The 27,939-nt window shown below is 40.4% G+C and overlaps 1 protein-coding gene across 1 annotated transcript in view; it reads left to right on the top strand.

The window, feature by feature from the left end:
* LOC137652376 (propionyl-CoA carboxylase alpha chain, mitochondrial-like) overlaps nt 1-27,939 on the top strand; it is an 83,307-nt gene that overhangs the window by 11,823 nt on the left and 43,545 nt on the right. Inside the window, exons 3-8 of the mRNA XM_068385746.1 lie at nt 8,036-8,146; nt 15,558-15,726; nt 16,019-16,257; nt 20,588-20,682; nt 23,466-23,616; nt 25,650-25,719. Of these exons, the coding sequence (XP_068241847.1) occupies nt 8,036-8,146; nt 15,558-15,726; nt 16,019-16,257; nt 20,588-20,682; nt 23,466-23,616; nt 25,650-25,719 (835 nt within the window). The remainder of the gene's footprint in view (nt 1-8,035; nt 8,147-15,557; nt 15,727-16,018; nt 16,258-20,587; nt 20,683-23,465; nt 23,617-25,649; nt 25,720-27,939) is intronic.

Below are 27,939 nucleotides of genomic sequence, written 5' to 3'. Positions count from 1 at the left end.
AGAGAGTATTTCACGGTTTCACGTTGCAGTAAGAGTAAACCGATTCTAGCGTTTCGTTCATTCTTTCTTAGCTTAAATGGTTTTAATTCTAATAAAGGAACTTTTTATTTGGGAAACCTTTCAGTTTTTTTCCTTTAACAAATAATATGTTTTAACGATATATATAATTGGGCTCATCTCTCAGGTTCTAAGTCAAGAGAGAGAGAGAGAGAGATAGAGACGGAGGGAGAGAGAGGAGGATAAACGTTTCGTTCAAGCGGGTAACGTTGTTCTGGTTTTTTGCTCTTCTCCCTAGTCGCTATAGGGGAAGAAGGTAAAACGTTTCTAGAGTTTTATTCTTGTTCCTAGGCTTTATGCGGTGAGAGATTTTAAACGTAGTTTATTTGATCTAGTGTTTAGTCTCTTTTCCAGCCACTGAATTCTTTATCTTTCATTATGTTTTTCTGTTACATTGTAATACTGTTTTCGCAATTACTACCTTTTAATGAAGGATAGGATTGCGTGTTTCAGGTACAAACCACTTAAAGTTTCGAGTTCAGTGAAATAAGTGCAAACAGAAAATCAAAAGTGATAAAGTGATATGCGCAAAGTGTTACAGTGTTGCGTTCGAGGGTTCGTCTGTTCGTGCCAGTTGTTCACCTAGTCTGATACCTCTTACAAGCTCCCAAGCCCAGGGGAGAAGTAATGTCGAAGGACTTATGGGTTCCACAGGCCTTGATCGACGAACAGACGTTTCCCTCCGTGGTTTCGGGTGTATCTACACACGTTGCCGACGTGATCACCCCACCCACACAAAGACGAGAGAGCCCATTTATTCCTCGTCTGCGGAAGAGGTTTCTCGCAGAAACCATGGACCAAATCTTGCAGCTTTTAAGTGCAAGTCGGTCCCTTCCGCGCAAGTCCAATGGCCTAGGTGTAGCCACTGGGTCAGTTCGGACTCGCTGCAGTACGACAACTGCACACCTCCCAAGAGAGGCAAGGTGGTACCGCAACAGGCAGTAACTCCGTCTGTTGCCGCACCAGCTGTTTTAGACCCTCAGTCACAACGGACAGTAGCTCCGTTTGTTGTTGTCTTTCATAGACCCTAGTGGTCCATGCTGCAGACTATACAGTCTCAGCTTGCTCCTTCATGCTGGAGTATCGTGCTGGAAGGTTGACAATGCACCTGTTAACCTACAACCCGCCGAGGTTGTGCGCTCAGCAGATACTGCGGCTGCCTGCTCCCACCCTCCACCTGTGAGAGCTCCACCACCGATGCGCAGTCCACCCTGCCAGACGCATGTTCTTGCTGCACCATCTGCTAACATGCGTGAGCTACCGCATTAGCAGTGGGAAGGTTCTGTAGAGCTGCCGGGTTCCAGCACTATGCGGCATTCTCCGCAGCCCATGCAGCATGCTCTGCATACCTTACAGCATGCTCCGCATACCATGCAGCATGAGCCGCATACCTTACAGCATGCTCCGCATACCATACCGCATGCTCCTCAACCCACCGCAGCCCCTCCCACGCACCAGCACTCTGCTTTTGCTGTTGCCAGCTCCCACACTCCGACTGCGGAGAAGGTTGACGATGCACCCGTGGGCCTACACCTCCCACGGTTGTGCGCCCGGCATGGCTTCCTGCTCTCACACTCTTGTTGTGAGAGCTCCTCCACCCATGCACAAGTCAACCCTGCCAGATGTATGATGACTCCCACACACAGAGCACTCCGTTGCCGTGCGTGAGCTACCACAAGCTGCCGTGTTTTGACACGGTGTGTCAGCCTCCGCAACACACTGTAGTTACCGCCACTCGCCAGCAGCAAACTAGTCAGTCAGGAGTTGAGGCTTCCCCACACAACTTTGGTTGTTGCCAACTCACAAACTGTCATACAGTTACATGACGTTGCCTTCTGGTCTGCTACTTATACACCAGTGCTGTATGTCCTCACGCTCCTGTTGTGGTTGACAGTTCAGTTTTTGACAATTCACAGACTGTCAAGCAGTTTCATAACGTTGCCTTCTGGTCTGCTGCTTTTGCACCAGTGAAACCCTCACTGAAAGAAGGTTCCTGTAGATGAGAAAGTGCTGTTCTCCCTCCTTCTGATATTCCCTTGAGGACTCTGTCATTTGGAGAGGAGCCTTAAGCTGCTTAGCCTCCTATGGACTTTTAATTAAGCATAACATGCTTCCAGGGAGGGTAAATGGTTCCGCTTCAGTCGCTAACCCCGTCTGTTGCCACACCTGCTCCCATAGACCTTGGGCTTTGTTGCAAGACATGCAGTCCAAGCTTAGTCCTTGATAGAGGATTTTTTACGGAGTCAGTGTGTCACTGGGAAGACGTTCAACAACCAGCAGAGGTGACTTGTTGTGACGCAGTGCTGCAACCTCAGCAACCCGATAAGGAGTTGTCTGTACTACCCAGACAGTCTAGACAGTTTCGGGTTGTCGCTGTACTTCCTCGCTTCCCCATGGTTGTCAGTTCACAGACTGTGCAGCAGTACCATGATCTTGTGTCCGGCTCCGTCACGCATCCACCAGTGCGACCGGATTCAGCGAGTCAGACGTTGCCCACTCCGTTGCCGTTTCCTCATCAGTTTCGGATGAGGAACCCTCTGATGAGGACATGGCTGAACGAGAAGATCAATCCCCAGCCCTGCTATCCATCCAGAAGATGCTGAAGAAGGAATACGGCCCTGTCAGGCTGGGGATGAGTCTGGTTAGGACACTGTCATCCGTGGTGCATTTGGTGTCACTTGGAAGACTACACCTCCGTCCTCTTCGGTTTCATCTAGCTCTTCACTGGAAAAGGACAAGACGCTAGAAGCGGTCTCGATCCCGGTTTCCGGAAGATAAGTCTGGTCTAACCTGAGGAAAGGACTTTATCAACCTTTTATAGGGTCTTCCCCTGACTGTTCAGACTCCCAACCACGTTCTCTTCTCAGACGCATCGGACGTAGGCTGGGGTGCGACCTTAGGCGGTAGGGAATGCTCGGGATTATGGAACTCGCGTCAAAGGACAATGCATTTTAACTGCAAGAAGCTTCTGGCAGTAAGTCTGACCTGGAAAAGCTTCAGGTCTCTCCTTCAAGACAAAGTAATGGAGATCAACACGGACAACTCGCTGCTTTGATGTTCATCTCCTAGCAAGGAGGGACCTACTCTCTGACATGGTGCGAGTTCGCTAGTGACCTCCTCTCCTGTTCAACAAGTCTTGACTTTTCACTAGTAACAAATTTCTTCCAAGGCAACTTGAATGTCTTAGCAGTTTGTCTCAGTAGGAAGGGACAATAATTCCAACATATTGGACCCTCCACAGAGATGTATGCAAGAGACTTTGGGTCACTTGGGGCCATCCAACCATGGATCTCTTCGCAACCTCGATGTCCAAGAGGCTCTCAACAGACCCAGCAGTGGTTCTTTTAGATGCCTTTCTACTAGATTACTCTCATCTAGATCTATATGCATTCCCTCCGTTCTAGTTTGTCAACAAGGTACTGCAGAAGTTCGCCTCTCACGTTGGGACAAAGTTGACACTAGTTGCTTCCCTCTGGCCCGCGAGAGAATAACTTACCGAGGTACTTTGATGGCTAGTAGATGTTCCCAGAACTCTTCCCCTAAGGGTGGACCTGCTACGTCTGCCTCGCGTAAGAAGGTACTCCAAGGCCTCCACGCTCTTCGTCTCACTGCCTTCAGAGTATCGAAAGACTCTCGAGAACTAGAGGTTCTTCGAAGGAGGCAACCAGAGCGATTGTTAGAGCAAGGAGAACATCCACCCTTAGAGTCTACCAATCGAAGTGGGGAATCTTCCTAAACTGGTGCAAGTCAGTATCCGTATCCTCGACCAGTACCTCTGTAACTCAAATAGCTGACTTCCTCTTATATCTGAGAAAAGAGCGATCTCTTTCAGCTCCCACTTTCAAGGGTTACAGAAGCTTGTTGGCATCAGTCTTCCGTCACAGAGGCTTAGATCTTTTTAACAATAAAGATCTACAGGACCTCCTTAAGTCTTTTGAGACCACGAAGGAGCGTCGTTTGGTTACACCTGGTTGGAATTTAGACGTGGTTCTAAGATTCCTTATGTTAGACAGGTTCGAACCACTTCAATCAGCCTCCCTGAAAGATCTCACCTTTAAGACTCTTTTCCTGATATGCTTTACCAGCTAAAAGAGTCAGTGAGATTCATGCCTTCAGCAAGAACATCGGATTTTCATCCGAAACGGCTAAATGTTCTACATCTTGGTTTTCTAGCCAAACACGAGCTGCCTTCTCGGCCTTGACCAATATCGTTCGTTATTCCAAACTTATCGATATGGTTGGAAAGGAACTAGAAAGAGTATTATGTCCTGTAGAACTCTTAAGTTCTTTTTTAAAAACCTTTATGAGGCCCGTCTGAAGCTTTATGGTGTTCAGTTAAGAATTCATCTTTGCCTATGTCAGAGAATTCTTTATCCTATTATTTTCAGACTGTTAATACGAGAAGCTCATTCCCTTCTGAATGAGGAAGACCAAGCTTTGCTGAAGGTAAGGACACACGAAGTTAGAGCTATCACAACTTCCGTGACCTTTTAATAAAATAGATCTCTGCAAAATATTTTCGACGCAACCTTTTGGAAAAGCTAATCAGTGTTCGCGTCTTTTATCTTAAGAATGTCCAGTCTCTTTACGAGAACTGCTACACTCTGGGACCATTCGTAGCAACGAGTGCAGTAGTGGTGGGGGCTCCACCACTACAATTCCCTAATTCCAGAACCTTTTTAATCTTTCTCTTGAAATATTTCTGGGTTGTCCGGAAGGCTAAGAAGCCTTCCGCATCCTGGTTGATTTGGCGGGTGGTCAAATTCTTTCTTGAGAAGCGCCTAGATTAGAGGTTGTGATGAGGTCCTTTAGTATGGGTTGCAGCCCTTAATACTTCAGCACCTAGGAGTCGCTCAGCATCCTAAGAGGATCGCTAGGCTCAGTAAGGAAGACGTACTTAAAAAGGCAGAGTAATGGTTCAAGTCGACTTCCTTACCAGGTACTTATTTATTTTATGTTTGTTATTTTGAATAATGGCTAAAATAAGATACGGGATACTTAGCTTCTTTGTTAACATGTATGCTGGTCTCCACCCACCACCCTGGGTGTGAATCAGCTACATGATCATCGGGTAAGATTAATATTGAAAAATGTTATTTTCATTAGTAAAATAAATTTTTGAATATACTTACCCGATGATCATGAATTTAAGGACCCGCCCTTCCTCCCCATAGAGAACCAGTGGACCGAGGAGAAAATTGAGTTCTTGTTGACAAGAAGTACTTGAGTACCTGCTCACAGATGGCGCTGTTGTGTACACCCCCACCTGTATAGCGATCGCTGGCGTATCCCGACCGTAGATTTCTGTCGGGCAACAGAGTTGACAGCTACATGATCATCGGGTAAGTATATTCAAAAATTTATTTTACTAATGAAAATAACATTTTTCTATGAGGAATTAGAACCACTGTAAATTCAAAACCTTTCAATCATGAATATTCATAAAATGGGGACTGGGATCAAGACAAGGTGATTGTCTTTGAAAGGACAGTAGGTATAAAAACTAAACTGCGAATATGAATAGTTTTTCTTTAACTAACCTTAATTCTTTCCAACGTGTATACAACCTTGTGTCCTTTGAAATAGGAATTGTCTTCGGCTGACCTGTTAGTTAGGTAGTTGATAGGTGGTAAGTGTGGGTGAGAAGCTCTGCCCACTCTCCTGTCAAAGACACTTAATTTTTGTATTCAACTGCAATGAGTATAGACGTACTATTGCATACTATCCAAGTCTGTTTAATTTTTTTTTCATACTTTTTAGTTTGAATGGTTGATATTGGCTGCGTGTTAATTATAAAATGTAGCAAGAATTCATTTGCCGGTTAAAAGATGAACACTCATCGGTCTATAACTATCGTGGTGAAAGATACACACTAACTCTGCATTTTGAGGGGCATGATTATTTGTACTGTAATTATCCTTGTATGATAAATGTTGATCATAGCCTCCCGTTAAGGGTGCGAGTATTCTTTGAGTATCGGGAAGATTAAGTCTTCTCCTGTGCTATTCTAGATAACACCTAAAATGATGCCTAAGACACTATTTAGTACTTTGCTCTCTTTGTCGAGTTTGCCGAGTGATGGAGATTCTGGCTATATGCCCCTCCCTCATAGGCCCTGGGAGTATGCTTCTGGACAAGAGGGAACTCAGTGTCAATTTTTTCCAGGTTTATTGGTGTGCAAAGTGATCACCACACTCCAACATGTGCTGGAAGCTCTCCTTACAGACCACTTCTGACATGTTTGATCTAAGGAAGGCTTGGGCCCTTTTTAGTTCTTGTAGGTAGGCCCTCAATGTAATTTTTTAGGGAGCTGGTAGCCAAAGCTACTTTGCTCCTGGTGTCTACAGTGATAGTGACCCTAGTGGTAACCTCTGGGATATGAATGGTGAGCCCAGTCTCAGCAGTGTCGGTGACCCATGTACCAGTGACCCCAGTGGTGATCCCCGCAGAGTACTCTTAAGCCAAAGAATGCAGCTAAGAAGGCTTCAGCATATATGAAAGTGAAGTGCTGAAGCCTGAAGGTTGTAAGAAGACTCTGAGGCTGGTAATACTTGTGCATGTTGCCCTGATGCCTGTCCCTGTGATAGTATCTTCAGTGCCATTTACCCCTGTGCTTGTGACCCATGGGCCTGTTGCCCCCACACTTCCTGTACCAGTGATCCCAGTCCCTGTGTCGATGTTATGGGTGCTAGTGAGGGTGTCCACCCTTTTCCCTGCGACAGTGACACCTAGTGTTGTGGTTCTTTTTGGAGCAACCCCTGTGGTTCTTCCCTTGGGGAGCTTTGTCATCAGTGGTTACTCAGACAACTTATCTGCTAGCAGAATCTGGGGGAAAAGTTAGTAAGAGTTAGAAACAAATTTGCTCCTTCCCCTTTTTCCCCCTTTTTTCTGATTTTAACCCCTTCCTTCAACAATAATAATAAGAAGAAAAGTTGAAGAAGTCTATTAAGGCTAGTTGTTGTCGCAAGATTAGGGCTTTTGGCGACTTCACACCTCTTTTGGTGGAGGTGAATGTCTTTCGGTGCTGGCACCATACCATGTACCTGGTTACTGGTCTGACTACCGTAGTAGCCAAGTTGGCAAGAGATGTATGGCCTTATGCTAGGCTTTTCAATTTCTATTGGTCTGGCTGATTCCTTTTCAGCTTCTTGCACTTTTGCTCTCTTTTATCTTTATATTCATCTTACAGTTGTGTGTATGCAGTGTCAACCTTTGGTAGTTCTAGCCATTTTTTTTTTGATGACTTCAGAATACCATTTATGATGACAAGGCTGAAATTTTGGTTCAATGAGATGGATGGGTTTGCAATGAGTAAAAAAAGTTTTATTTGAATTTCTTTTTCTAAATTTTAACATCTCAGAGAGGAATAGTATAGAAGTTTTATTTTATCTAATATAATAGTGTAAAAAATACTGAGAATTAAAGTAGTTTTTTTTTTTTGTCATATAAATGGAAACCAATAGGTAGTCAGTGTGACTAATTGTAATGTACAGTATAATAAAATTAGGCCTTTGCTGTTGGAGTATTATTATTTTGTTTTTTACTTGCCATTTTCCACCTTACAAATGGTGGCTTCTGAAGATTACGGTCCTCTGGTTCTCATCAATTGGCTGTAGATTATGTTGCTATTTCCATGCCACTTTTATTGATACCAGATGATGCTGGGATCCATTTACTGTTAACCAGACCACTAGATCATTAGGATAGCCGGATGGATTTGTTCATAAATATGAAGTGGAAATCAAAGCAAGATACGATGAAAAACCAAGGGAGATAGATGAAAAATAAGTCTGAAATGGTTTGAGACATTACTTTCGCTTTCTCTAGTAGTGTTTAGAACAAACACTAATGTTTTATTGTTTAAATTGCTTTTATTTGTATAATTTATTGGAATTTTGATTTTTGTGTGATATGTACATACTGTATTATAGATTTCAAACACAGGTGAATACACTATAATGTCCTTTATTTCCTCCAGCCTCATGTTAAATTAGCTGATGAAGCAGTATGCGTTGGAACAGCACAAGCCAAAGATTCATATTTGCGAATGGACAGAATTGTGGATGCTATACAGAAAACAGGGTCACAGGTACTGTATTTATCTTTTCACTTGCATCTTAAAATTTTTCATCTTTTGGAGGAGTCCTTATAGTTATTTTTATTTTAAAGTTTAACCTTGTGTTGTGTTTTTTTAACCCTTTTACCCCCAGGCTATTTGGAACTTTCCAACCCTTAACCCCCAGGGGTTATTTTTTTTCAAGCACATTTTGCAGTATATTTTTTTTCAAATTGCTCTAACAGCCTTAATTTTTGTCATAGAGAGGTCAGGTTGGTCTCATTCTTTTGGAAAATGCCTAAAGTTTCTCAAAAAATTATCAAAAATATGCAAAGAAAAAATGTAAATAGCAGTTTTTCGCAAGGACGTACCGGTATGTCCATGGGGGTAAAGGGATGAGTTTTGTGAAACGTACTAGTACGTCCTTTGGGGGTAAAAAGGTTAACTGCATATGATTTTAGAGAGGTTTTCATATTTTACCTAAGAAGACTTTCATTTCTAGCATGCCAAGTTTATATTGAGGATGACTCTTGGAATAAATTAGCTTTACTGCCTTATTGGCACAGCTAGGTGTGGTAATATACAAATCTTTCTTATCATGATGTTATAGCAAATCAATTTTTAGTTATATCATATACTTCTGGAATCAGAAGTACTTAATTAAACCAATTGGCAAACACCTCTGTATAATACAGCTACATTTTTGAGTTCAGTACTCAAACACGGTTATTACCAAAGTATGTGATAAGAAATTAGTATTTTTATCTTTGGTCTTCATTATCCACTGAGTATTATCATCACAAATTTTTCAATATTAAACTTAGCCGGTGATCATATAAGCTGCAACTCTGTTGCTCGACAGAAAAACCTACGGTCAAAATACGCCAGCGATCGCTATGCAGGTGGGGGTGTACATCAACAGCGCCATCTGTCGAGCAGGTACTTAGTACTCCAAGTAAACAAAGAACCAATTTTCTCTCTGTCGGGCTACCGGCAAGACCTACTAATACGCTGTTACTAACTGGATTTGTTTTCACAACTAATTGGTGAAGTACACTATTCTAGTTTTGAGCTTTCGCTATGCAGGTGTTTTATCTTCATCTCAAAACTTGAACTCGTTTTGGATAGATTTAATTATGGTGACAAAGAGAGTATGGACTCTCTTTCACTTTTAAATGGCCGACCCTTCCCTTAGACGGAAGTGTGTTTAGGTTTTTAGTAATTTTGCTTAACACGTTATAGATCTATATATTTTATATCTCTCCGCCTTTATTAGGCCTCTTCGATTAACTTTCCATTTATTATAAACATATAAAAATAAATTTTTATGTTTTGTTTATATGCGACCTTTCCTGATAGTAGGCGGTCCTAACTTGGAACCGAAGTTAATCAACATTGAGCCCGTTATATCGTATTTAGCCTTTAAAGAATTTAAAACTTTTTAAATTTAATGTTTTATGAAAGAATTTCTTTGATAGTCTTCGTACTGTTTTCAAAGATGAACTAACGTTTAGTTTTTTAGACTAAGAGGTTGTTGACGTTCAGGACGTTCAACATGCGCTCTATCGTTACGAGAGAGAGAGAGTGTATCACGGTTTCACTTTGCAGTAAGAGTAAATCGATTCTGACGTTTCGTTCATTCTTTCTTAGCTTAAATGTTTTAAATTCTAAATTAAAGGAACTTTTTATTTGGAAAACCTTTCAGTTTTTTCCTTTAGTCAAATAATATGTTTTTTTGACGATATATATTGGGCTCTTCTCTTAGGTGCGAAATCAAGAGAGAAAGAGAGAGAGAGATAGAGACGGAGGGAGAGAGAGGAGAGAAAACGTTCCGTTCAAGCGGGTAACGTTGTTCTCGTGTACTCTCCTCCCTAGTCGCTGTACGGGGAAGAAGGTAAAACGTTTCTAGGGTTTTATTCTTGTCCCCAGGCTTTGTGCGGTGAGAGATTGTAAACGTAGTTTATTTGAACTAGTGTTTAGTCTCTTTCACAGCTACTGAATTTTTTATCTTTATATATGTTTTCTGTTTTTTGCTAGTATTAATGAGCTGCATTATACGACTGATTTCGCAATTACTACCTTTTAATGAAGGGTAGAATTGCGTGTTTCAGGTAGAAATCAGTAAAAGTTTTGATTTCAGTGAAATAAGTGCAAAACAGAAAATCGAAGTGATAAAGTGATATGCGCAAAGTGTTACAGTGTTGCGTCCGAGGGTTCGTCTGTTCGTGCCTGTCGTTCACCTAGTCCGGGACCTCTTGCAAGCTCCCAAGCCCAGGGGAGAAGTAATGTCGAACGACTTATGGGTTCGTCAGGCCTTGATCAACGAACAGACGTTTCCCTCCGTGGTTTCGGGCGTATCTACCCAAGATCGCCCCACCCACGCAAAGACGAGAGAGCCAATTTATTTCTCGTCTGCGGAAGAGGTTTCTCGTAAGAAACCATGGACCAAGGTCTCGCAGCTTTTTAAGCGCAAGTCGGTCCCTTCCGCGCAAGTCCAACGGCCCAGTTGTAGCCACTGGGTCAGTTCGGACTCGCTGCAGTCTTCCGACGACTGCTCACCTCCTAAGAGAGGCAAAGCGGTACCGCATCAGGCAGTCACACCGTCTGTTGCCGCACCTGCTCCTGTAGACCCTAAGTGGTCTTTGCTGCAGACCATGCAGTCTCAGTTAACGTCATTGATGCGGGACTTTCGTGCGGAGAAGGTTGACACTGCACCAACCTCTAGCCTACAACCAACACGGTTGTGCGTCCTGTGGACGCTGAAGCGACCTTCTGCCGCACTCCAGCTGAGAGAGTCCCGCCACCCATGCGTTCCAGTGTACCCTGCCAGCCGCATGTTGACGTTCAGTAACGCACGGAACCTTCTGTTGACGTTCGCGAGGTACAACAACAGTCTAAGTTGTTTTGTTTTGACGCGGTGCGTCAACCTCCGCATTCTAGAGTTGTTTTGACTGCTCAGTATAGACAGTCAAAGCAGTCTCGAGTGGACACTGTATGTCCTCACGCACCTGTTGTGGTTGACAGTTCAGTTGTTGACAGTTCACAGACTGTCAAGCAGTTACATGACGTTGCCTTCTGGTCTGCTACTAATGCACCAGTGAGAGACTCACTGAGATAACCTAGCTTTTATCGGACAAGGTTCCTGTAGATGAGAAAGTGCCGTTCTCCCTCCTACTGATATTCCCTTGAGGACTCTGTCATTTGGAGAGGAGCCTTAAGCTGCTTAGCCTCCTATGGACTTTAATTAAATCATGATGATTTTTTAAGGATCTTCGTCCGGATCTTGTAACTGCTGCTCCTCGTTCGCCTAAACGTCAGAACTTACACTAGGCCTAGCTACTTCGAAGCCGTTGTTTTTAAGCTAGTGCTCTCTCGCTCTCCTAGAGAGCGTTACGTTGGCTAGGCGACTGGTTTTTGCACCAGGAGGAGTTTTAGGGATACAGCCTTTGATTTCCCTTCTTTTAAACTGGCTTATAGAGCGAGAGTCTGATAGGACACGAGAGAAGTTCTCGGCTTGGGAGTTCATGCCTCTGCCCAGATAGACTTCTCAATTCTGGTAGACTCGCCCTGGCGCCTAGCCAGGAGACGCTCCAAGTTGTTTACAGGTCAACTTCTCAACTTTTGTCGAGCCTTTGAAGTTTTGCTGTACTATTATGTCACACATAACAAGGCTTTCAGGGATGGTAAATGGTTCCGCCTCAGTCGCTAACCCCGTCTGTTGCCACACCTGCTCCCGTAGACCCTAAATGGGCTTTGCTGCAAGACATGCAGTCCAAGCTTGCGTCCTTGATAGAGGACTTAAATGCGGAGAAGAACCTTCTGGCCAACAACCTTCCAACCGGTTGGTTGTGCGCCCTGTTGACGCTGAGGTAACCTACTCGCGTCTGCCAGTTGAGGTGGTTCCTCCTTCTGGCCAACAACCTTCCAACCGGTCGGTTGTGCGCCCTGTTGACGCTGAGGTAACCTACTCGCGTCTGCCAGTTGAGGTGGTTCCTCCACCGATGCGACCCAGTGTGGGTTGCCAGTCGCACGTTGATGTTAAGCGACGCTCGGAGGTGGTTGTTGACGTTCAGGACGTTCAACAACCAGCAGAGGTGACTTGTTGTGACGCAGTGCGTCAACCTCAGCAACCCGGTAGGGTGTTGACTGCACAACCCAGACAGTCTAGACAGTTTCGGGTTGACGCTGTACTTCCTCGCGCACCCATGGTTGTTGACAGTTCACAGACTGTGCAGCAGTGCCATGATATTGCGTCCGGCTCCGTCACGCATCCACCAGTGCGACCGGATTTAGCGAGTCAGACGTTGCCCACTCCGTTGCCGTTTCCTCATCAGTTTCGGATGAGGAACCCTCTGATGAGGACGTTGCTGAACAAGACGATCAGCCCCCAGCCCTGCTATCCATCCAGAAGATGCTGAAGAAGGAACGCTGCCCAATCAGGCTGTGGATGAGTCTGGTAGGGACACTGTCATCCGTGGATCAATTTGTGTCACTAGGAAGACTACACCTCCGTCCTCTTCTATACCATCTAGCTTTTCACTGGAAAAAGGACAAGACGCTAGAAGCGGTCTCGATCCCGGTTTCCGGAAAGATAAAGTCTTGTCTGACTTGGTGAAAGGACTATATCAACCTTAGAGAGGGTCTTCCCCTGACTGTTCAGACTCCCAACCACGTTCTCTTCTCGGACGCATCGGACGTAGGCTGGGGTGCGACATTAGACGGTAGGGAATGCTCGGGATTATGGAACTCGAGTCAAAGGACAATGCTTTTCAACTGCAAGGAGCTACTGGCAGTACGTCCGACCTGGAAAAGCTTCAGGTCTCTCCTTCAAGGCAAAGTGGTGGAGGTGAACTCGGACAACACCACGGCTTTGGCGTACATCTCCAAGCAAGGAGGGACCTACTCTCTGACATTGTACGAGGTCGCAAGGGACCTCCTCACCTGGTCAAAAGGTCTAGACATATCACTAGTAACGAGGTTCATCCAAGGCAACTTGAATGTCATGGCAGATTGTCTCAGTCGGAAGGGACAAATAATTCCAACAGAATGGACCCTCCACAAGGATGTATGCAAGAGACTTTGGGCCACCTGGGGCCAGCCAACCATAGATCTCTTCGCAACCTCGATGACCAAGAGGCTCCCAATTTTTTGCTCACCAATCCCGGACCCAGCAGCAGTTCATATAGATGCCTTTCTACTAGATTGGTCACATCTAGATCTATATGCATTCCCTCCGTTCAAGATTGTCAACAAGGTACTGCAGAAGTTCGCCTCTCACAAAGGGACAAGGTTGACGCTAGTTGCTTCCCTCTGGCCCGCGAGAGAATGGTTCACTGAGGTACTTCGATGGCTAGTAGACGTTCCCAGAACACTTCCCCTAAGGGTGGACCTTCTACGTCAGCCACGAGTAAAGAAGGTACACCAAGGCCTCCACGCTCTTCGTCTGACTGCCTTCAGACTATCGAAAGACTCTCGAGAGCTAGAGGCTTTTCAAAGGAGGCAGCCAGAGCGATTGCTAGAGCAAGGAGAACATCCACCCTTAGAGTCTACCAATCGAAGTGGGAAATCTTCCGAAACTGGTGCAAGTCAGTATCCGTATCCTCGACCAGTACCTCTGTAACTCAAATAGCTGACTTTCTCTTATATCTGAGGAAAGAACGATCTCTTTCAGCTCCCACTATCAAGGGTTACAGAAGCATGTTGGCATCAGTCTTCCGTCACAGAGGCTTAGATCTTTCCAACAATAAAGATCTACAGGACCTCCTTAAGTCTTTTGAGACCACGAAGGAGCGTTGTTTGGTTACACCTGGTTGGAATTTAGACGTGGTACTAAGATTCCTTATGTCAGACAGGTTTGAACCGCTACAATCAGCCTCCCTGAAAGATCTCACCTTAAAGACTTTTCCTGGTATGCTTAGCCACAGCTAAAAGAGTCAGTGAGATTCATGCCTTCAGCAAGAACATCGGATTCTCATCCGAAACGGCTACATGTTCTACAACTTGGTTTTCTAGCCAAACACGAGCTGCCTTCTCGGCCTTGACCAATATCGTTCGATATTCCAAACTTATCGTATGGTTGGAAATGAACTAGAAAGAGTCTTATGTCCTGTAAGAGCTCTTAAGTTCTATTTTAAAAACCTTTACGAGGCCCGTCTGAAGCTTTATGGTGTTCAGTTAAGAATCCATCTTTGCCTATGTCAAAGAATGCTTTATCCTATTTTATCAGACTGTTAATACGAGAAGCTCATTCCCATCTGAATGAGGAAGACCAAGCTTTGCTGAAGGTAAGGACACACGAAGTTAGAGCTGTCGCAACCTCCGTGGCCTTTAAACAAAATAGATCTCTGCAAAGTATAATCGACGCAACCTATTGGAAAAGCAAATCAGTGTTCGCGTCTTTTTATCTTAAGAATGTCCAGTCTCTTTACGAGAACTGCTACACTCTGGGACCATTCGTAGCAACGAGTGCAGTAGTGGGTGAGGGCTCAACCACTACAATTCCCTAATTCCATAACCTTTTTAATCTTTCTCTTGAAATGTTTTATTATTGTTTTTGGGTTGTCCGGAAGGCTAAGAAGCCTTTCGCATCCTACTTGATTTGGCGGGTGGTCAAAGTCATTTCTTGAGAAGCGCCTAGATTAGAGGTTTTGATGAGGTCCTGTTGTATGGGTTGCAACCCTTGATACTTCAGATCCTAGGGTCGCTCAGCATCCTAAGAGGATCGCGAGGCTCCGTAAGGAAGACGTACTTAAAAAGGCAGAGTAATTGTTCAAGTCGACTTCCTTACCAGGTACTTATTTATTTTATGTTTGTTATTTTGAATAACTGCTAAAATGAAATACAAAATACTTAGCTCATAATAATGTAAACATGTAATGCTGGTCTCTACCCACCCCCCTGGGTGTGAATCAGCTTATATGATCACCGGCTAAGTTTAATATTGAAAAATGTTATTTTTATTAATAAAATAAATTTTTGAATATACTTACCCGGTGATCATATATTAAAGGACCCTCCCTTCCTCCCCAATAGAGACCCAGTGGACCGAGGAGAAAATTGGTTCTTTGTTTACTTGGAGTACTAAGTACCTGCTCGAGAGATGGCGCTGTTGATGTACACCCCCACCTGCATAGCGATCGCTGGCGTATTTTGACAGTAGGTTTTTCTGTCGAGCAACAGAGTTGCAGCTTATATGATCACCGGGTAAGTATATTCAAAAATTTATTTTATTAATAAAAATAACATTTTTCTGTATCGACACAAAAAGAGTATTGGTTACAGCTAAAAGTTTTCAGGTAAGCTAAAATGGCATACTGACTAAAACTGTAAATTTTATTCATAGGATGCTGCTGTTCAAACCATTTGGTTTATTAATTATGACAATTGTGTATATTGGCTTCCAAAATATAATTTCTTTACTTAATATTTGTTATTTTTTTTACAGGCTGTTCATCCAGGTTATGGGTTCTTGAGCGAAAATGCAGAGTTTGTTCAGAAGTTAGAAGACCTAAATGTAGCTTTCATTGGTCCAAGTGCCAGTGCCATAACAGGAATGGGTGATAAACTAGAATCTAAGAGACTTGCAATGGGAGCAGGGGTCAACACTATTCCAGGTAATTCCTTTTGCATTTGTTTATTTAGGAACTTTTTTGATTCCACATCAACACTATTTGTTATGTGCCATTGTATGGTGTTACCCAGTGATATGAACCATCTAGAAGGTATCAATTACTCTACTTTGGAATACTTTACCAGCAGAGGTTATGAAGGTTCATGACTAAGTATTATTATTAAAATGTTGTAATCAAATGATGATAATAAGGAAGAATATAATAAGTATGCCTTGAAAGTTTTATTCCTATTTGTTGTAGGGCAATTGAGTTAATGAGTACAAATTATTTCCAGGTTTTGATGGCATTGTCAAGGATGGCGAAGACTGTGTGCGCATCAGTAATGAAATAGGGTATCCTGTTATGATTAAAGCATCAGCTGGTGGTGGTGGGAAAGGAATGAGAATTGCTTGGAATGATGATGAAGCTCGAGAAGGATTCAAACTTTCCACTCAGGAAGCAGCATCAAGTTTTGGGGATGATAGAATTCTTGTCGAAAAATTTGTTGACAAACCAAGGCATATAGAAATACAGGTTAGAGAATTAACTTTCAAACTTTGTGAAAAAATTAATTAATGGACTATTTGAGTTCTGACATGAATTGGTGGACTGTTTGAGTTATGACATGTTGATTCACTTCTTTACCTGTACTGTACACTACTTTTGCATTATAACGTTTAATGAAACATCATATTCACTGTTATAAATGTTCCTAAGTTTGACATACTTTAGATTATTGTTCATATTTTATTATTCATATAATTTTTCATATCGTAGAATAATGAATGTGATCGTCCTTTTCCTCATATGTCAAAAAGATTTTTTCTTATATGCCTTTAAGGTTAATAAGGGTAAGTGAAAATTGCCGTTGTAGTAAAAGAAGAATGATACAAGCCTTAAGGCTACAAGGAAAATAGCCTGGTATGAAGAACGAAACACACAACTAAAGAAAAGCCATAAAATAGAAACTAAAGATTATAACTATAAATTTGACTGTACAGTACTGTATGGAGAGAGAACAGTAGTGATGATTTTGCAAAGTAAGATCAGACATGAAGATATAGAAACATAAGGAATATGCAAATTTTTTTTTATATAAACCAGCTAGCCTCCTATTAAGCATGCTATACACTGATATAAAAAGGCAAATTGACAGATGTGTGCTTAATTGTACTCTCAAGCAAGAGAACTGTAACCCAAGAAATTGAAGACCTTAGTATAGAGGCTATGGCATTATCCAAGATTAGAAATTAATTCAATTTTAAAGTATCTTTTGCTAAGAATTGCAGCATATCCTAGTTAAGAGGCCTTGCAAATTAGACCATATATATCTTTATTATAAATCAATTTTGTATATTAAATTCTTCATGTATACCAAAGGAACTCTCATGAACTAACTATACCTATTACCTAATTGAAGATAAATAAAAAAAAATGTGGATATACAGTTTATATAAAAAGATTATTTGAATAAAATTTGGTTTCGGACATTTGTCTGCAATTCACACAGCTAATATCATCAAAGACCGAACATTTTGACGTCTCAATATAAAATGTTTCATCACTCCCCTATATCCCTTTCTTACGAGGGACCAACCAGTTCAGAATCGCACTCATACTTAATGCATTGTATCATCTAAGTTGTGAAATACTTGTAATAACTCCGATGATGTCTTTAGATCATTAAGTGGGGAGGATTGGGATGATTGTGACTCACAGGCAATTATTAGAATAATATATTTTAATATTTAAATTCTATTTAATTTGATGATGCTCACTTGTGAAACACACAGCTGACGACCACATTCCTTAAGAAGTGGGTTAGTGAACAACTATTAGATACAGTAATCTTAAACTTTAATATAGTGTAGTACATAGGACTTATGTCAGGGTTAGTAAGGTATGTGTTCTGCTTTTAAATTATATTTCTGTGCTAACTGCACCTTTAACAGGCTGTTCTTGAAAGACATACCTTTTCTACCATGTGTAGGGCTCAATAATGTGTTCTTAACAATTGAAGTGTGCAATACTCTGGGAAAAACAATTACATATCAAATTGGTGGCTCAGAGAATGCATGATAGAGGTAGGAAGTGTGATAGGAAAGAAGGAAGTAGCTCTGGGGAATATTTTGATCAGGCTTTTACTCCTTTGTCATTTAGCACTCGGGAGGTGAGAGTAATGTTTTAGTACCAAATGAGATTTTAGAAGTAAGGGTAAAGATTCTAGGGGTTAAATTAGTTTGTTTTGTTTAAGGATAAATTTTTTAATTGTATGCAATCTACTGGTTCTTCTCTCTTCTGTTATTTATGAATTCTTTTCTGTCTCATTAACCAATAGCACATCCTTTCCATCTTCACTTGAGTTGGCTACAAGTGTTGCTAATAGCTTAACCTATGGTATTCTAAATGACAGCCCAGTCAATATTTTTAATTCAAGTTTCTTTCAGTAAAAAATATAAGAGTCTCTGAGTTTACTGATCATATTTTATTCAATCTTAGCTCGAACGAGGTTGAAATCCTTTTGAACAAGCTTCTTTGATTTCTACTGTTCACCTCTCCTAGGACTAGAATTAGATGACATGGTTCCAGAATTTTCTATAGTGCCTATTTTGACATATTGGGTCTCATTCGCATTACATACTGTTCATAAAAAGCTAACCACAAAATTAGGGAGATCCAAATAGGTTGAAACTGCATCATGTGTACAGTATATAATATGATGCACTAGGCTTGGGTGCTTTATGCAGCCTGCCAGGTGCAGTTTCTGTCTCTCAGTATGAATGCGATTCTGCACTGGTTGGTCAACTAAAGGGAATGGATTGTGGAGAGGGAGGAAATGCTTTTTATCTACAAGGTCTTGAAGCTTTTGCTTTGATGATATCACCCAGTTGGTAATATTTTTCACAGTTCTATTCCTACCATTAGAGATACTGCTAACGTACAACACTCAGCCTTGAACAGTGTAAAGTCGATTATTAGTACTGTACAGTAATTTTCTTGCTAAAATTAGAGTAACAGCTGATTATAAGAACTCCCTTGATTAACAGTTCACACAATAGACAGGGATTTGTAAAAGGGAGGAATTGGAACTGTATTAGTGACTTGCCAGCTTAGTGTTTATGCTATTACTTCACAACCACACCTCACCAATACTTGGAAATTTCTACCTATATACGTACCAGTATAGTATGGCTTTAGAGAATGTTTACGTTATTGTATTTTACATTAATGGGTCATAATGTTGAATCCGAGTGCATTTTCATTTTCATTGATATTACTATTTTGAGATTAAATTCCTCAACCTACTTGCAAAGATTGGTATACCCCATAACCCACTTCCATGGATAACTTTACAATAATTTCTTTCCATCTCCGTTGTGTAATACAAATCCTAATGTCCCAACTAAGATCCATCCTTATACAGTATTTAATCAGAGTTTATATGTCAATTCATTGGAATAAAAGTACTGTGATACCCTCTTTGCATTTCAAGGGAATGTTACATACCCTGACTTCCTAAATACATGGAAGCCATACCCAAGGGCCATTGCAAACATCATAAAATTTCCATACTACCAGTAACATCCTATTTCCATTCCAAAGGATTACTGAATTATGCCTCTTACAAAAAATGGGAACTATCCAATTATCTAAAAACAGGATTGATTCCAAGTACTTCCCTCTTTGTGCTTGGGAGAAATAGTATTCTTTGTGAACCAGAGGCAAAGACATAACCCTACTTCTGTGTATTATTATTATTATTATTATTATTATTATTATTATTATTATTATTATTATTATTATTTATTGTTGTTATTATTATTATTATTATTATTATTATTATTATTATTATTATTATTATTACAAGCTAAGCTATGACCCTAGTTGGAAAAGCAAGATGCTGTTAGCTTAAGGGCTCCAACAGGGAAAAGTAGCCGGGTGAGGAAAGGCAATAACGAAATAAATAAACTACAAGAGAAGTAATAAACAATCAAAATAAAACATTTTACAAATTGTAACAACATTAAATCAAATCTTTCATGTATAAATTATAAGAACTTAAAAAAAACAAGAGGAAGAGAAATAAGATACAGTGTACCCTCAAGTAAGAGAACTCTACCCCATGACAGTGAAAGACCATGGTACAGAGGCTATGGCACTACCCAAGACTAGAGAACAATGATTTAATTTTTTAGTGTCCTTCTCCTAGAAGAGCTGCTTACTATAGCAAAAGACTCCTTTCTACCCTTACCAAGAGGAAAGTAACCACTGAATGATTACATTTAGCGAAGAAGAATTGTTAGATAATCTAATGTCAGGTGTATGAACACAGAGGAGAATTTAGAAAGAATAGGCCACACTATTCAGTGTATGTGCAGGCAAAGACGAAATGAGCTGTAACGAGTGGGAAAGAGAGAGAGAGAGAGAGAGAGAGAGAGAGAGAGAGAGAGAGAGATCTGTAATAGACAACAATTGTACTGTACTATATGGAAGGTGTAAACTGGAGAGTCAAGTGGTTTGATTAGTTCTTAGTTGTTCTCACACTTAAGATGTAGAATTCTTGGGTTTCTGTATACAGTACTGTACAGAATACTCAATTATTTACCAAGTTTCGGAAAATGAGATGTAGATAATTACTTATTGTACAGCAAATCCATTGACTTTTCCTGGACTGCAAATTGACATAGACATAGCCTTTTCTTTTTCTCATCATGAAAAATACTGTATGCTGTACTTTCTCTCATAATGCTCTTGTGTAAGCTTTTAAAGCATTCAAGTTGAGAAAACTGTTAAGGAATAGAAATGCTGTGGTGTCCGTATGCATAATTTGTATACAGGATAACTTCACGATATGTTTTTGCAGGTATTGGGTGACAAACACGGAAATGCCATCTACCTTAATGAGCGTGAATGTTCAATTCAGCGACGTAACCAGAAAGTTATTGAAGAAGCTCCAAGGTATGTTTTTGTCAGTAAAGTTGAGAGTATCTATTTACTGTAATCTGATATTTTTACCTAATATTTTTATTACATAATGTCCTGTTTAGTTTAAACTTTATCATGAAATGACAAGTACAGTTTTGTTTATACATTAATCTGGTGTTAGTCAATAACATATTAAAGCCATTATAACTAAATTGAGGGCACCATACAGTGGCTCATGATATTTTAAGGGGGAACTGCAGTTGATTAGAATTGTTAAAGGTTTAAATAAAAAACAAAGTCTGCATAAAAGCTCTCTAACACATACAATATTTAGTAAATACATAAGCAAATTATAATAGGATATAGAAAACAAAGTAAGGCATTCAGCATCTCTAAAGTTTAAATGATACAGTTTTACTTGGTGATGGATAAGACCCTGATAGATAGAAAATATTTTTTCATATGTGCTCCCTTATTAATCCTTTTACCCCCAAAGGACGTACTGGTACGTTTCACAAAACCCATCCCTTTACCCCCATGGACGTACCCGTACGTCCTTGCAAAAAAATGCTAATTTTTTTTTTTTTCATATTTTTGATAATTTTTTGAAAATATTCAGGCATTTTCCAAGAGAATGAGACCAACCTGACCTCTCTTTGACAAAAATTAAGGCTGTTAGAGCAATTTGAAAAAAATATACTGCAAAATGTGCTGGGAAAAAAATAACCCCTTGTCGGTTAAGGGTTGGAAATTTCCAAAGAGCCTAGGAGTAAAAGGGTTAAGATGATATTTTCATGCAGTATTTTATATACTATTGCTGCTTTCTGTACTAAACTACAGGCCAGTAAGTTACCAGTGTATTTTACATTATTCAAAAGGCAGATTATCCTAGAATCATTGTGAAAAGAATACTTTTGACAAAGGACAGATGAGGACTTTCACTTCAGACATTGGGGCACATGCCTAGAGATGAAGAATTTTAGGATTGTTATTTTTATTAGTATGTTGTTATATTTATTATTTCTATTATTTTTTTTTTCATTATCATTACTTGTATCATTACAGTATTAGTTTTATCATCAAATTAGTTTAATTTGACCACCGGGTCCTCACTCTAGACTCCAACGGGACTCCTCCAAAGGATTAGTTTTCAAATATGTTCAAATTTAGAACAAGCTACAGTTACAGAAGTTGGAAACCTATAGTCCATTTCTTTTAGCGATGCATATTTGCGCCGACTCGCAGTGGTGCCCTTTTAGCTCGGAAAAGTTTCCGGATCGCTGATTGGTTGGACAAGATAATTCTAACCAATCAGCGATCAGGAAACTTTTCCGAGCTAAAAGGGCACCGCCGCGAGTCAGTGCAAATATGCATCGCTAAAAGAAATGGACTATAGGTCAGAAGAGACCAAAAGGACAGATAAAAGCAAGCCCAAAAGCAATGCAGCTTGGGCCTCTCAGAAGCTTTATAGAAGCTTTTGCACCATCTAATTTGTGCAACGTAAGGCACCCCTGAGGTGATAATCTTGTAAGGGAAAGGACTTCTGGAGAGCATTAATTTAAGGCCATCCATATTATAGAGGCATTGATGCTGTCATGCTGCTAAGGCTTGACAAGGTCTTTGTAAAATGACATGATAAAGCAAAAGTTTCTCTTTAATATTTATTGGGAAATGCTCTTAATTCTTGTAATACATTGCATCATTTATAAGAGTAGATGTTTAGTGGATTGAGGGCCACCTTTCCTCCTCAATCTTATGGGGCATTTTGAGGCCTGTCAGCATGACTTCATTTCATGGGAAGATGCTAGAATATATTGTAGCGGATAACATAATTCAAGCTATTTGAATTGCATGTGATTTTTTATAGCTAACATGGATTTCTTAATGAATGATCAAGCCTAACCAACACTTGATAATTTTTTTTAATACATTTTGGTTCCTTTGATGAAAGCAGAGCAGTAAATATGCTATGTCTAGCTTTCCAGAAGGTATTTGAGAACATGCCACACTAAAGATTTAAGGTGTATGATTATCATTGGTAAAGTGTGAGATTGGTTCGAAGAATGGCTAGGGCAAAGAACATGAAACAGAAAGAGATTACATTAATAGGACATGTTTTGCTCCATTTCATACAAGAATGACTTGGACTTTGGGCTAGCAAGCAAACTAAACAGTTGCAAGAAGATCTGGGCTCACAACTGGTTCGTAAATAACCCTGAAATATAATTACTGTATGTCCTTACGATCCTAAAAAGTGAAGAAAATTACCACTAAACCCCATGTTGTAGTTGAAAATAGTCTATTTAATCAATCTAAAATGAATCAAAGAAACTTTAAAAGCATAATTTCTGAAACTGAGATTTTTTAGAGAAAAATTGCTTTTACTTTTGTATTATTGACCAATTTTTGTCATTCAAACGAAAAGATAGGGAATTTTATTGCCTAAAATCTGGAAAATCACTTTCCAAAAAACTAGAACTTCCATTCGAAAAATAGTTGTAATTGAAAGAATCTTCTATATACTAATAAAATTGAAATGTTATAAAAATTTCTTCTTCCCAAATTTTTTTTGCAAAAATTTGTTTTTCCAATGCTTCTTAAATATAAGAAATTGGTTGAGAAACAAAAAAGTAGATAGAGTTTGAAGTAACCCCAAAATAACATTGTTTTGATGGGGCTAATGCGCACTACTTAGTATTAATGATTTTGCGGCAAAACTGTGGTATGGTTATTCTGCAGTGATACTGCCAAACAATAGAAATGTGAGACAATTCATGTTAGTGAAATTGGCCTGATATTATAGCCCTCTTTTTCAGTGTGTTTTTGGATCCTGCCACTCGTAAGGCTATGGGGGAACAAGCTGTAGCGCTTGCGAAACAAATTGGATACTCATCAGCAGGAACAGTTGAATTCCTTGTTGATTCCAACAAAAACTTTTATTTTTTGGAAATGAACACCAGACTACAGGTGAGAATCTTTCATATCTTAGTTTCATTGGCACTTACTATTAAACTTTATTACTGTAAATGACTGAAAATTGTAGTGTGTATTCCAGTCTTCTTCTTCTTCTTTGTCTGCATTTTTTCCCACTTCTATGTGGGGTCGATATTTCTTGCCAGCACTCTCCATCTACCTCTGCCCCACACTTCATCACTGGTTAATCCCTTTGATCGAAGGTAATTCTTGATACAGTCCATCCACCTTCACTTTGGTCTCCCTCTCCTTCTCCTTCCCTTTACCTCCATTTCCATCACTTTTCCAAATATACTGTTCATATCTACTCATGACATGACCATACCACCTAAGTCTACTTCCTTGGATCTTATCTGATAGTTTTCTAACTCCTGTGGTACCCCTAATTACCTCATTCCTTATCTTATCTCTTCTTGTCACCCCACACATACATCTCAACATTCTCATCTCTGCCACATCTAGTTTCTTCTCTTCTGTCTTCTTTATTGCCCACGTCTCCGCTCCATACATCATTGCCGGTCTCACAAGTGTCATGTGTACTTTACCTTTCAACTTAACCCCTATTTTCCTGTCGTATAGTACTCCACGCACTTTTTTCCAATTCTTCCATCCTGCTTGTATTCTGTGGTTTATTTCTGCCCTCAGATCACCATCCTATGCACTGTTGATCCTAAATACCTGAAATTTTCAACTCTTTTCAATCTCTCCTTGTAAACTAACTTCCCCATTCTCCCCATTTTTCAATCTCAAATACTCTGTCTTTTTCCTGCTGATCTTCTATCCTCTATTTTCCATTTCTCTTCTCCACTCCTCCAGTTTCTCTTATACTGTTTCTCGCCTAGTGCTACACAGTATATCATCATCAGCAAAAAGCATACACCAAGGAGACTGATCTCTAATACCTTGTGTAACTACATCCATGACCAGATCAAATAGGTAAGGGCTCAATGCAGACCCCTGATGTAGTCCCACATTTACTGGGAAACTTTCTGTTAGGCCTATACTGCTCTTAACATTTGCTTGTGCCCTCTCATACATATCTTAGGTGATTCTTATGTATTTCTCAGGGACTCCCTTTTCTCTCATACATCTCCACAGCTCCTGACGTTGTACTCGATCGTATGCCTTCTCCAGGTCAATAAAGACCATATATAATCCTTTCTGTTTCTCCCAATGTTTTTCTATCATCTGCCTCAAAGCAAATATTGCATCTACAGTCCCTCTTCCAGGCATGAATCCAATTTGTTCCTCACCAATTGTTGTTTCATCTCAAAATCTCTTCTCAATGATCTTCTCCCATATTTTCATAATATTCCAGTATGTATGGTTAATAGTTTCTGTGGTTAACTGGCTGAGTACCTCTTGTGTATTGACCTACTTTAGGATTGGCTGAGTTTACCCTCTGAAAGTATTTTTTATGGTTGTCCTATTTGGATATTTGTGGTATCATGGCTTGGGAAACTTAAAGTTTCATATCTGAAAGCAAATTTGGTTTAACATAAGTTGTTTGAACTCATACTGTATTCATTATTTATAATCATATATCTGTAATGTGAAGCATCAAGGTTGCAAGAAAAGTTTAACAAATAACATTGATAGCATGTATATCACCATTGTCAAATACATTAACTCTTACATCACTTATAATTATAGCAGAGATCTGTAGTGAAACTAATGGTAAACATTACTGAGAATTACAAGAGATGATAGTTATCATTCTTTTTCAGGATTTAAAATATTTGTATGCAGAAAAGGTCATTTTAAATATATAATCGCTTTATGTCAATATACTCGATTATTTCAATTTTATCATCATGGTTTTTTATTGTTTTGGGTAATTGGGAATTTTTTTAATATTTTCCATTGCAGTGTTGAGGAATAAACAGTCTTTCCTGTAAAATGTATGAAAGCTATAAAATTATTTTTTAGGGATATACATTTGAATTTAAATGTGGTCAGATTCTGTGAATCTTATATACAGTATTTATGTATTGTACTGAATTCCCATATTTTTTTCTTTTACTCAGGTGGAACATCCCATCACAGAGTGCATTACTGGAGTTGACCTTGTACAGCAGATGATAAGGGTAGCCAAAGGTAACTTGTGCATATTTTCATAAAGTATTTTGCTGATTTTATAAGGGATAGCTAAATGAGAGCATAGAGACCATGTTGTATAACCATATACTGTACAGTATATCGTTTATTTTGTCTCAGACTCGTTAATCATATACAGTACTGTATTTCCTTATTTTCATGCCCTGTGGTGGGGGTGTGAGAATACTACCACCATACGTCCTGCGTATCATAGAAAGGAACTGATAAGACAGCTGCTAACTTGCAGTCTTCCTTATTAGCAAAAAACTATGCCTGATGCCAATAACTGTGGAAACTTCTGCCTTGCAGTTGGGCTATTAAGTCCGTTAAGCTGGCTGCTAATAACTATTGTCGATGACTGCAGGGTTATGCAATCGTAAAAATCCTCAGCCAAATTATAAACACTCCTGATGTGATACTGACTTCAATGAAGGGAGATAAGTTGGAAAGAAATAGTAGTATTGCCTTACCTTATTTTCCTGCTCGACTTACGCATTTTGTCACAATCTTGAGATTTTGATAAACTGGAAGAAGTTAAATCTCATACCCAAGCAGAGGTTGAAGCACTTGGGTATGTTGATAGACATGGCAGTAGCGAGTCATTCCGTCAGACGATCACATCAGCAAGCTCAATTAGGTAGGAAGACCATTCCTGTCCAAGACAGTGCTCCCAGCTTAGTTCTGGTAGTCTTCTCGGCCACCTTTCCTTCCTGGAAAACCTCGTTCCACACAAGCGCCTTTATCCCTCCAGTGGAGTGAAGGATCACTGATCATCCTACAGGGATCATCCAAACCTTCCTGTTCCAGTGGAGCAAGAAGCTGGGGACAATCATACCTGATGGCTAAATTAGGAAAATCTTATCAAGGGAGCCCCACTTGACTCCTCAACAACAGAAATGTAGCTGGCCTCAGATGCATCAAAACAGGGGTGGCAAGCACATTTGAATGACATGGTCTTCATAGGAGTGTGGTCAGTAAAAGCAAATTCTAGTTCTGCAAGCATTCTAAGAGCGTTTGAACAGGTTTCTTTAGTGTTGATGAGCAACAACACCACCATTGTAGCCTAATTCAACAAGCAAGAGGTCACAGTTTCACTCCCACTTTGCAGGCTGACAAACTAGAAGCACATCTGGTTAGTGTTAAACTCCTTTAGAGCTGTTAGCCATATACATATCGGGGAAGAGGAATATACTAGTGGACACACTCAGTCACTAGGGGCTGATATTTTGGTTGGAAGGGTCTGAGCATCCTCGCATAGCGGAAAGGCTTCTTACTCTGTGGAGTTCTTCAGGGATTGACCTCTTCACCATGTAGCTAAATAGGAAACTTCAGGTGTTTTTGTTCCCCCGTTCCAGACCCTTCAGTAGTGTTCGAAGATGCCTTCCAAGACCCATAAGACCACATGAATGCTTGCACCTTACCTCCATTTAGCCTAATCTGCTCACTGATTACAAGTGTTGATTATGTCAGGCTTCAGAATGACCCTGGTGACTCCAAGATGCCCACATGCTGAGTGGTATCTTGATCTGTTGGTACTTTTATTCGAGGTCTTGAGACAACTATCTCAATGGTCCACACTTTTCGGTCAGCTGCATCTTCAGATCTAACACCAATCCGTGAAGTCTCTGGAACTTCATCTTTGGAGACTATTCAGCACCCACTTCGAGTGAAAGGCTCTTTTTTTGAAGCTCTGCACTGGAGGTATCTGCATACCTGTGATGATCATCTACAGCATTCTACTAGGGAAAGTAGGCAAGCTTCTGCAATTGGTATCATAGAAGGAATACTTCTCTAGTTTATCTCTAGTGTAGGTTGCAGATATCCTCGTCTTCCTTTACTGAGAGGACCACCTCGCACTCATGGCTGTCAAATGCAATTGCTCAGCCTTGAGTACAGTCTTATGGCTGAAATGTATAGACCTCTCCTTATGGGAGTTGTCTATGATCGTGAGGAACTTTGAGCAGTCTTGCCCACCGCAGAGTGGAAAGTGACCCAAGTTCTCGAGTTTCTTACACGTACACCATTTGAGCCTTTGAGAAGGTTATCAGAAAGATATCCAATTGTCAAGACTATCTTTCTTCTAGCCACAGCATTGGCAAAGAGAGTAAACAAGTTTGTGCCAGAGTTCGTGGCTAAATCCCAGAACTTTTTGATACACAACCCCAGGTTCAAGACCTTCTCCATCCCTTCTCTACATGAAGCATAGGGTGGCAATCAAGA

The sequence above is a fragment of the Palaemon carinicauda genome, chromosome 13, assembly GCF_036898095.1.
Source record: "Palaemon carinicauda isolate YSFRI2023 chromosome 13, ASM3689809v2, whole genome shotgun sequence".
NCBI classification, from domain to species: Eukaryota; Metazoa; Arthropoda; class Malacostraca; order Decapoda; family Palaemonidae; genus Palaemon; species Palaemon carinicauda.
Note: the sequence above shows the minus strand (reverse complement) of the source record. Positions and strands in the feature narration are given on the sequence as shown.